General features: G+C 57.5%; 1 protein-coding gene across 1 annotated transcript in view; it reads right to left on the reverse strand.

Moving 5' to 3' along the window:
• Positions 1-1,759: 1,759 nt before the first annotated feature.
• GRK5 (G protein-coupled receptor kinase 5) overlaps positions 1,760-10,866 on the reverse strand; it is a 233,670-nt gene continuing 224,563 nt past the window's right edge. The window contains exons 13-16 of the mRNA XM_007469576.1: positions 6,954-7,091; positions 5,994-6,131; positions 5,254-5,385; positions 1,760-2,416 (exon numbers count right to left, since the gene is read on the reverse strand). Coding sequence (XP_007469638.1) covers positions 2,318-2,416; positions 5,254-5,385; positions 5,994-6,131; positions 6,954-7,091 — 507 coding nt within the window. The 3' untranslated portion in view covers positions 1,760-2,317. The remainder of the gene's footprint in view (positions 2,417-5,253; positions 5,386-5,993; positions 6,132-6,953; positions 7,092-10,866) is intronic.

The following is a 10,866-nucleotide window of genomic DNA, read 5'->3' on the forward strand; positions in this document are numbered from 1 at the left end:
CTTTGAGGTGTAAAGAGACTGGTTGCTCCCCACCAGTCCGTTTGGAAAGGTTTGAGTTGCTGTGAATCGGGCAAAATGAATGAAATTTCTGGACAGGGCGGTGGTGGCGTGGACTACTGACTGTCCCAGGAAGATGACTGTCCTTTTCATTGAGGAGGCTCAGTAAGAGCTTGAGGATCTTAAAATACTGGTCAAAGAGCTTTCCACTTCCTCAGCAAACACTGAATACGGCTGTTTGTATTAATCTTGTACTCAGCTCCAGAGAGGTAACGGAAGCAACCTCGGAGACAAGCGCTGGTCTTGAAGAAAATAATACTCTGCGCATGAAAGGGATCTAAGGGAGGCCCAACTGTTTCTTTTCTTCTCTTTCCTTGTAAAATGACCTCAAAATGGTCAGTTGCAACGGTCAGGCCCCTGTCTAGCCTCAGGACCCAATGGCAAAGTTTGGGGAAGGAGCATGGAAACTGGGACACAGGCTGACACGCTGGCTTCTCTCTCCTCCCTAAAAGCTCAGGCTCCAAAGTTGCCTGGTCACCTAGAGAAATAAGTTTGGGAGGATCACATCAAAAGCCCCACCGATGGCCTAAGGCAGTGGTTCTCACACTCCAGGGTGCATCAGAATGACCTGGCGAGCTTTTTAAAGATACAGATTCCTGGGCCCTACTCCCAGGGAATCCCACTCCGTAGGTTTGGGGTGGAGCCCAGAATCTGTATTTTAACAGGAGATGCTGCTGCAGGAAGTGCAGGGCCCACGCCGGGAGAAACCCTGGCAGCTGCCCGGTGGCTGAGACCAGGTCTGACTGAGGGTGACCTGGCAAGCAGGGGAGCAGGGAATTCAACTGTTCACCCTGTCCCAGAGGGGAGGCAAAGACAGATTTGCTCCCTGTCACCTTGTGAAGGCAGCAGGGGGGAGGCTGGCCGCTCCCTGGGGCTGGACAGCCCTGCTCAAAGGGTCTGGGGGCTGCCTTTAGAGGCCCTGGTCTGGCAAAGCCACCAAGTTCTCCTGGGGCTACTTGTGCCTGGAGCTTTGAGATGCCCGATGAGAGCTCGCCTCTGCTTCACCTCTCCCGGAAGGGACAGTGAGTTTTTCTTCAGTTTCTGTGGGTGGCCCGGCCTCTCCCATTTGCTTGGAGAGCCAACCTCATACATCCATGCCACCTGAGCCAATGAATCTGCGGGGCCCCAGGAAGCTCTCAAGGCCCTATGACCCCGTAAACACTCAAGGGACATGCCCAGAGATCCTGGGAGAGCCACCTTCTCCCCTACAAGCCCAAGACCTCCGCTCCCTGATGCTTCTATGGGCCGTAAGCATTTGGGACTCTTGGGGTTCCATGACTACCGCTTATTGTTGCTATGCGTCTCTTAAAACTAGAATAAAACAATCCCCAAATGCAAGCCTCTTGAAAACATACTGGCTTTAGCAGTCAGAACCTACTCAGAAAGAAAGAGGCCTAGACACCCTTGTGCTGAAGACCCTCAGCTCCACGTACCGGCCGCCTTCCAGAAGGAAGAGGAGGCCGAGGCCAAAGCAACAGCGGCATCGTGTGCCCCCAAAGGAAAAGTGCACATCTTGATGGAGTTGGGCCCAGGCAACTCCATGGACCCCAACGGAAGACATCCTGGCTGGGGGTGAAGTCCCAGTGGGTCTTTGAGCATTTAATTCAGATTGTTACAAGCCAACAGAACGGTGATACCAATGTGAGGGAGGGAAAGGTTATAGAGATGGATACAATCAATCCTTTAAAGGTGAAGTGGGAACCATTTTCTACATTTAATAAAAACATTTTCTCATTTGAGGCTCTGGAAGTCTTGAGTCACATTTTTTTTTTTTTACACCCTTCCCCACCCGCCACCCCTCTAAAATGTCTTAAAACACATGGCTAAACCGTGGCTGCACAGAAAATATACACCCTCAAAGTCTGACTTTCATTTAAATACAAATATACAAAATGTAAACTGAAACGATAGAGAAATTTACAAAACTTTTCTTTAAAAATAATAAAGACAAAATTCAGTTCTAGTTATGACGCTGTTAAAACACGTGCAAGTTGTATCCAATTGGATTTCTATTGCAATGTTCGACAGAGACACAGCCAATCCTCCTTGGCTTGAGGGCCGCCTCCGAACACAGACCTGAGTGGAAATCTCTTTGAGGAACCTGGAGGCTCCCCATCTCGGGGCTGGACGGCCTCCTTCCCCGGCTCCTGGAGGGCTCCCCCGCCTGCCCGCCAGGGCGGAAGCTCCACCGGTCACAAGTCCGCTTCTAAGGAGAAGGGTCTAGGCTGGTCCCACCGTGGATTTCAGGCCAGAGCTGCAGCTAGCTGCTTCCGGTGGAGTTTGAACTGACATGGTTTGAATTTATGTGATGGTTAAAACTGGTCTTGGAACTGGCTGAACTCTTGGAATTGTTCTGATGCTGGGAGGGGGGTGAGCAGGGAGGAGAGAAAGAGGGAGAGAGAAGGTCAGTCATCGCAGAGTTGAGCCCTGGGGACCTTGCATCACAGGGGCCTCTGAATCTGAACTGGAGGGGAGCTCAGCTGACCAGCTGCCCGTCTTGCTTTCTGCTGCCTTCTGTTCTTCCCCTGCAGACCCAGGTCCGGAGGCCACCCCTTGGGGCAGAGGGCTTTACCTGATTAACAGACGCCCAAGGCAGAGAGGAGGTGGTCCCTCCTATAATATCTATCTACATGGTTAGGCCTGCAGGCCCAGAGTTAGGCTGCTGGGTTCGAATCCTAAATCCGCCACTTCTTAGCTGAGTGACCTTGAGAAAGTGTCTGACTCCCTCGGTTGCCTGGCCTGTGATGTGGGTTAGGAGCCACTTCTGTGCAGGGCTGTTGGGAGACGGAAACAAGGCTGTGTGTGCAAAGGGCTCTAGCAGGTGCCCGGCTTGGGAACCACGAGCTGCTCGCCCTCAGTATCCCTGGCACCCTATTGGCACCCCCGTGGGCGCGGGCCCCTCACGTTGCAGAAGAGAGCCGACGTGTCTGCTCCCCTGGTGGCAGTCATGGTGCCAGGCACTGTGCTGAGGTCACTGTCCTCCACCTAACTCACGCTGGGCGGCCGGCATTTCCAACCTGATTTTTCATGTGGGCAAACAGAGGCTGGCACGAGGGGTTGGGTTCAATACGTTGCCACCCAACTGAGAAGGGTCAGGGCTGGATTTGAACCTGGGCCGTGAACTTCCACAGCAAACACTTATCCCAGGATCCCGGGCCGTCCTGGGGGGCTCGGCCACTTCAGGGGTGGAGGTCATTTCTTTCAGGAACTTCAATTTTACTTGATGGAAGCATTTGAAAATTATATATATATATATATATATATATATATGTGTGTGTGTGTGTGTGTGTGTGTGTGTGTGTGTGTGTGTGTGTGTGTGTGTGTGTGGTACACGGGCCTCTCATTGTTGTGGCCTCTCCCATTGCGGAGCACAGGCTCCAGACGCGCAGGCTTAGCGGCCGTGGCTCACGGGCCCAGCCGCTCCGCGGCACGTGGGATCTTCCCGGACCGGGGCATGAACCCGTGGCCCCCGCATCGAGCGGCCGTGGCTCACGGGCCCAGCCGCTCCGCGGCATGTGGGATCCTCCCAGACTGGGGCACGAACCCGCGTCCCCTGCATCGGCAGGCAGACTCAACCACTGCGCCACCAGGGAAGCCCGAAAATTATATTTTTATAGTAGATGGATATGAGTATATTATGGAATAGGAGGTGAAACTCACATGAAGTTTTTAGATAAAACCGCAAACTCAGGCCTCAGTCTGCATTTTCTCTCAGTGTGCCTGATCCGTGCTGCCCGCCCTGTTATCCCAGATCCTCCGCAAGGGCTCACTCACTGGCTGTGTGACCTTGAGCAAGTTCCTTAACTCCTCTCAGCCTCAGTCTCCTCATCTGTGAAATGGGTTAATGGGAACACATCCTGGGCTCACACTTCACTAAGATGCCCCAAAGGAGGGATGCAGTTTTGCTTGCTGATGCATCTTAAGTCCTCAGGTAACAGTCTAGCATGGAGTAGGTGCTCAATACATATTGGTAGAATGAATAGTTGAATGAAGGCCTGGGGTTTTGTGAAGATTAAATAAGAGATGCCTTCAAAAAGCGCCCAGCATAGTGCCTGGCCCACAGTGGAGTGCCACGAACAGCCCCCTCTTCCCTGTTATCTAAGCAGGAGGGAGCTGGGATGCCCGGGGCCTGGGTACAGAGCTGCTGCTACTCCCTTGGGGGGAGGAGGAAAGTAAGGAACCAGGGGCCTCCCAGGCCTCAGGATGGGGCCCTGCCTTCTTGAAGGGCCAGGCCAGGAGGCGGCGCTATTGTGGCCATCTTCTTGGTGGCAGGGATGAGGTTAGGGGTCTCTCACTCTAGAAAGCCTGCCGGGTCCTTCCTGGGACATTTCTCCCTTGTGGCCCACAGCAACCCTTGATCCAGGGACAGGCTCTGAGGGAAGAATACCTTTTCCTGAGGGCCAAAATCTCCTCTGGCTGCCAGCTGCAGGGCACAGCATCAAACTACAGGAGCCCCACCTCGGGAGCCATGAGGTTCTTCGGGGATCACCTCTCCAGCACCAGATCCCCCTGTTCTTTGTCAAATCTTTACCTACATAACTTGCATCGTCTTTACAATGGCTCTCGACCAGGGGCGTTTTGTCCCCAGGGCCATTAGGCAGCATCTGGAGACATTTTTTTTTTTTGCGGGGTGGTACGCGGGCTTCTCACTGTTGTGGCCTCTCCCGTTGCGGAGCACAGGCTCTGGACGTGCAGGCTCAGCGGCCATGGCTCACGGGTCCAGCCGCTCCGCGGCATGTGGGATCTTCCCGGACCGGGGCACGAACCCGCATCCCCTGCATCGGCAGGCGGACTCTCAACCACTGCGCCACCAGGGAAGTCCTGGAGACATTTTTGATTGACACACGGCAGTGGGTGCTACTGCCATCTACTGGGTGGAGGCTAGGGATGCTGCTCAGTTCCCTCAACGCCTAAGTCCCCGCGACAATGAATTAACCCAAAGCATCAACAGCGCCGAGGCTGAGGAACCCTGATGACCAGTTAACTTTGGGCTGGCCCTGCCCCTTCTGCTCTGGGGACCCCATCAGCCAGTGGGTCTCAAGGCACTTCAGACAGGCTGCCTGTCCCTTTCAGGCTGCTGCTGCCTCCAGTCTCCCCAGCCTGCAAGTTGGTCTCAGTTGTCTGGAAGGCTCAGACCTAGGGGTTCCCAGAGCTGAGGCCAGGACAGCAGGGTTGAGGTGGGAGTGAGGGTCTCACCTGACGCTTGAAGAGCCTCTGGAGCAGCCCTTTCTTTGGCGGTTCCGGAGGGTGGCTTCTGTTCAGGTCCGGCGAGAGGGTACCGTTAGGTCCAAACACATTCAGTTCCTTAAAGCACTCTGTTTCGATCATCTGGAGAAGCGATCAAAACACGGGTGGTGTCAGGGGCTGCGCTGGTCATCTTGGGTGGACAGGAATCCCAGCAGCCCAGCCCTGGGCAACACTGCTCCGAGCCCGGTCCTGCCAGGCTCTCCGCCCGCCCTCCATCTCACAGGGCAGAGAGCCAGGCAGCAAGGCCCGCCCACCGCCTCCCCATGACGGCCCTGCAAGCCACCCTCTCCGAGAAGACAGTAGCCGGCCATGGAGGGCAGCGGCAGGGAAGCGCTCATCTCCCAGCCACGGGATTCACCCGTAGCTCCTCCTCTACCCCAGCACTCCAGACCCTCCCCCTTCCAGGGCTGCAGGCCCACTACCCCATCACTGCATCCTCACTCGAACCAGCTCGAACTTGCCCCACCTCCAGCCCCCCTGTGCCTCCCACTGCTGCCCCATTTCTCTTGTTTCCCAGCCACGCTTCTCCAGAGAGCCATCGAGACAGGCCTCCTCTTCCTGCCCAGCCAGCTCCTGACCCAGCACCACACCACGCCCCAGTCTGCCCACAGGGACGCCCCCAGCTGTCCCTCTTCTGCCCTCGTTGCACCCTCCCCTCAGGGTGAAGCTGAGGGCCCCGCCGTGCTCACCTCGCTTTGCCAAGGGATGGGTACGGAGCCCGTGGAGAACTTGGAGTAGAAGTCGTCGTCTGTGTGGTCCAGGTTGACGCCCTTCACGGTGGAGAACTGCTCGATGTCCAGCACATCCTTGCAGTACACGGCCCGGGGCTGGGAGGGCAGGGTGCTGGTCACCAGGAGCCCTGCCTGTGGCTCTGGCGGCCCCCCCAGCCAGGCCCGGAGGGTTTTGATGGAGAGCAGCGGGGGTCTCCCAGGGCCACCCCCGCCCCGGGAACCCGGGCTGCCCTTCGCTCAGAGGGGCCAAGGGGCCCCCAGCTGGGGTGACGAGAGCTCAGGGCCCCTTCCTGCCATCACTGCCCTGCACAGGATGCAACGGGGCGATGTCCCAGGAGGACCTCCCTGGCCCTTCTCGCATCGGAGGCCAGTCAGGGGTGGTAGGTCAGCACACAGGCTCGGCAGCCACACAGACCTGGGCTGGGGTCCCAGCTGTAGTGCTTAGGTGCTTTGTTAAAGTTACATATCCCCTGGAGGCCTCAGTTTCCTCACCTGCAAAATGGGGCAGTCGAGGCACCAGGCCACGGGGCTGTCGTCAGTGCTGCTATGGCCCCGGCGCCGTAACCATAGTGATCTCTGTCATCTCACTCATCTACCAAACATGCTCCGGGGCAGCCGTGCGGGGACTCACAGAGGCAAACCCGGGCCCTGCCCTCTGGGGATTCGAGGTCAGTGGGGGAGGCCTCCCAGGGGCTCTGGGAGCCTGGGATTCTGGAGATGAGGACTTCACAGAGGTGATGATGCCAGGGTGGGTACAGAGAGACCCCCAGACCGGGCGACACCCTGCTACTGGAAGACGGGGGCCACCCCTTGCCCACAGGTCTCAGCCTCTGACCCGGGGCCCAGCACAGATGTTTAGTGAAGTCGAAGGTCATATATCAATGCACAGGCTCAGTCTAGGCTGGGGAGGCTACTTACATCTGGAATAAAGGGAGGGTCCAACATCCCAGCTTCTAAGCGCTTGAAATTCATGTTCCTGAAGAAGGGGTGTCTCTTGACCTCTGCTGCCCCTTCCTCCTGGCAGCCCAGCCTCTGCTTTGCATCTTTGGTGAGCAGCTGTGACAGGAGAGCCCCATGAGGACTTGCCTGGGGGGCCTGCCCAGAGGCCCGAGGGGCAGAGGCGTTTCAGAGAGCTTGTGGTCACCTCCCTTTCACACGAGTGTCCCTGAGCCCTCCCGAACGTCCCTCCTCTCACCTCCGCAGTGCCTGCGCCACCCCAGGTACCCAGCGGACACTGCCTGCTCAGGCCTCGATTCAGGGTGGCCTCCTGAGCCACAGTGTGCTTTGTGGTCCCATGTTCCCCACATGCTCAGATGCCTGGAACCCCCAGGAGAGCAGGAATCCTGTCCGTTTCTCCAACCCAGCATGCACTAATGTTTGTTGAATGGGTGTCAACTCTTCTGCTCCAGGTAAGCTACAAAGGGCAAGGACTGGTCAGTAGGTTCTTTCATTCATTTACTCCGTTCATAAGTACATTGTAGACTTGTACCCAGTAGGTGCCGAGAGAGGATGCTAAGGGTCTGGCCTCAGAAAATTCATGTTCAGAGGACCCACGAAGGCAATGCAGATATGACACCATGGTGGCAGAGGAACAAGAACTGGCTGCCAGCTGAGGCATCGGGAGGCGTCCTGGGGAAGGGGCGTCTGAGACAGGCTTTCAAAGGTGGGAGCAGGCATCGGAGGGACCTGTGGCATCATGAGCAGGGCGGCAGGGACACTCAGGGCGTGTTTGGGGAACACCTGTCTTTGAGTCTGAGTGAAGGATGAGGGAGGTGGGTCAGGGGGAAGGGGACTGGTTGGGGAGAGTGATGGAGGGTCCTGAAGCCCAGGTCCAGAGGTAGGATTTTAATACAGATGTAGTGGGGAGACAAGGGGGGTTGGGGTAGAGGACTGTCCTCATCACAGCCAAAAGGCAGGATGGTTAATGGGAGAGGAAGGGGCTGCAGGAGCAGAGGCAGCTGGACGGGAGGAAGGTGTGAATGAAAGAGAGGAAGGGGGGAAGGAGAGGGGCAGGCCCCGGCTGAAGATGGGGCAGGGCCGCCACGTGACCGCAGGGCATCAGTCCCTCCCCACAGTCCCAGTGTCCCTGGCTGTGCTTCTCTCTCGTCCCCGCCCCACTGAGCACTGCACCATATACGCAGCTGGAATCTACCAAGTGTCCGCTTTGAGGCTAAAATCAAAGTGGGTCATCTGCACCTTGGAGGGAGTCCAGCCCTTTCCTTTACCAATACCCTGGCGCCCTCTGCATGTGTTCATTTAATACACATTTATGGCTGCCCTGAGAGCCAGCGGGCAGGGGGCCTCCTGGGGCCCAGAGTCTGGAGGGGAGGCTTGCTGGGACTGCCCCCCACCCCAAAACTAAGGAATGAAAGGTGGCAGTGAGGCAAGCACCAGGTCACAGCCTTGAAGGGACTAAGCTATGAGATAGCCACTCACAATGTCACCCTTTGGTCCACCGACCACCCAAGAGTGTTTTGCCCAGTGGGCTGGTGGCTCGGAGCCTCAGCTGCTCTTCTCCTGGGGCTTTGCTCTGCTCTGAGGAATCCCAAGAGGCTGCAGACCCCAAAGCCTGCAGGGGCTGGCCAGACAGATGGCACAAGTGAGAGCAATAAGGTGAGGGGTGGGCTGGGCTGGGCAGGCCATGCCAGGATGCCCGTCAGCTCCTGCCAGGCAGGGATGCTGGCCAGTGTCCAGGGCTTCTGCTTTTTTCGAGAAGCCAGAAAATCCAGGTTTCTATGTGAATTTGCCCCACTTAAAAATCTTGGCAAGTAACCCACTATTCACCTCTCTCTAAGACACTGTGCAGGCTGAAATAAACACCCACCTACATGCTGCCTGTCTGCAACCTGGGCATCAGGTAAAGAGCTTACACATGTAACATCAGCATAAACCAGGAGAAGTGAGAGGGAGAGATGGTGTGAGCTGAGGTGGAAGAGGCAGGCAGAGAGGGCTTCCTGGAGGAGGAAGACTAGCGATGGGCTGGAAGGACCGGTGAGACTGAGAGGGCTACGGGGCCAGTGGGGAAGAACCAGTGCTGGGACTCAGCAGGGGCCTGAGAAAGGTGGGGGCTGAGGTCTGGGCCTAGGGACGACTAGACCCAGGGGACAAGGCAATGAGATGCATGCATTTCTGGACACCAGGGGCAGTGGAGAGGGTCTTGTGGCTGCCAAGATGGAATGAGGGACAGAATCTGGGGGCCAGGGACCAGCTTCCTTGCTGTTTGTAGACGGACTTTCCTCGGCAGGTGGGGCTGGAGCTGCCCCGGGCCTCCATGGTCTCCTTACGGTCAGGCCCTGCTGTGTTCTGAGCTGGTGTCCCTTGGTGGTGGCAGCCTGGCTGCCAGACCAGATGGGCTGTGGTTAAGGGCTCAGAAGAAGCCCAAGACCAGAATTCCAAGACCCCAGGGTAAGGAGGCAGAGGAAGGCCAGAGAGCTCCAAAGGTTCTTCTAGCTGAGAGACCGGGGACCTTGGTTTGACACGTACACCTACGGACCCAGGTCTGCCTGGAGCCCCAGGCTCAGATGCCACCTTTCCTTCAGTGGCCACCAGGGGACAGCAGAGGAACAGCAGTGCCCCCGGTCCTGGGGCCCCAAAGCCGGGCGCCAAAGCCGATGACTGTGGGCGGGGAGGGGGCGCTCTGTGCCCCCCTGTCCTCTCAGCACATCCCATGCTGCTGCGGGGCGTGTCTCAAGACCTGCTTCTCTGAATTCCCTGACCTGGGACATTTGGTGATGCTCTGACCTCCTTCTTCCCTTGTCCAGTTAGCTCCCTCTGGACAGATACCTGACTGTGACCTAACCAAGTATCCTTGACACCCCCCAGCCCCCAGTTGTCAATCATCCCTAGGACCCCACATTTCCACGTACCTGCCTTTTGCTGCCCTGCTCCTCTTGTCCCCTGACCCCAGCTCTGGCTGCCGTGACTACCTGTTTTCTCGGAGGTCCCCCAGCTACAGGCTGGCCCAGGCATGTGGTCTGGGCGTGTGTTTGCTTGTGTACACACCACACCTCCCTCACTATCTCTCACACATGCCAATGGCAGATCTACGGTTCCTCTTCCTGTGGAAGTGGTCAGATGGAAGCTCTAGCCCAAATCCTCCTTCCCACGTCTCTGTGACGTCAGACCAAGGCTGGTAAGAGGAAGCGGTCAGGCAGCAGGCAGACGGCTCCAGGAGGGTGGCCTTTGGGGGTGGGAACTATGCCAGATGGTTTCTGGGCCCCTAGCAGTGCAGCCTCAGGTTTTCTAGAAGCAGAAACTCTGCTACTTTTCATCAGCTCTCCGGGCCTGCCCTTCTCTGCACTCTAGCCTGGTTTAAGCTCATGATTCAGATCCTGAGGGTCTGCCGGCCTGTCCGCTGCTCCAGGTGCAGCGTGCTGCAGGGAGAGGAAGGGGATCTGTGGATCCCCGGTGCCCAGAGCCAAGCGCTCAGGCCCCTCCTGTCCCCGAGTGGCTGGTATAAGAGGCAGCTGCCTGCAGTGGAGGTGCTAGCACAGCTGGGCTAGCACCAGAGGGGGCACAGGTGGGCCTTGGGAGCCTAAGAGCCAGGCAGGAAAGGAAGCGGGCCCACCTGGGCCGAGAGGAAGGGCCGCGGTCCAGGGGCGGACTCTCTCCAGCTCCACTTTTGTTTTTTTGTTTTTTTGCGGTACGCGGGCCTCTCACTGTCGTGGCCTCTCCCGTTGCGGAGCACAGGCTCCGGACGCGCAGGCTCAGTGTGTGGCTCACGGGCCCAGCCGCTCCGCGGCATGTGGGATCCTCCCGGACCGGGGCACGAACCCGTGTCTCCTGCATCGGCAGGCGGACTCTCAACCACTGCGCCACCAGGGAAGCCCCC

Source organism: Lipotes vexillifer, unplaced genomic scaffold (genome assembly GCF_000442215.2).
Source record: "Lipotes vexillifer unplaced genomic scaffold, Lipotes_vexillifer_v1.1 scaffold240, whole genome shotgun sequence".
In the NCBI taxonomy this organism is placed as follows: Eukaryota; Metazoa; Chordata; class Mammalia; order Artiodactyla; family Lipotidae; genus Lipotes; species Lipotes vexillifer.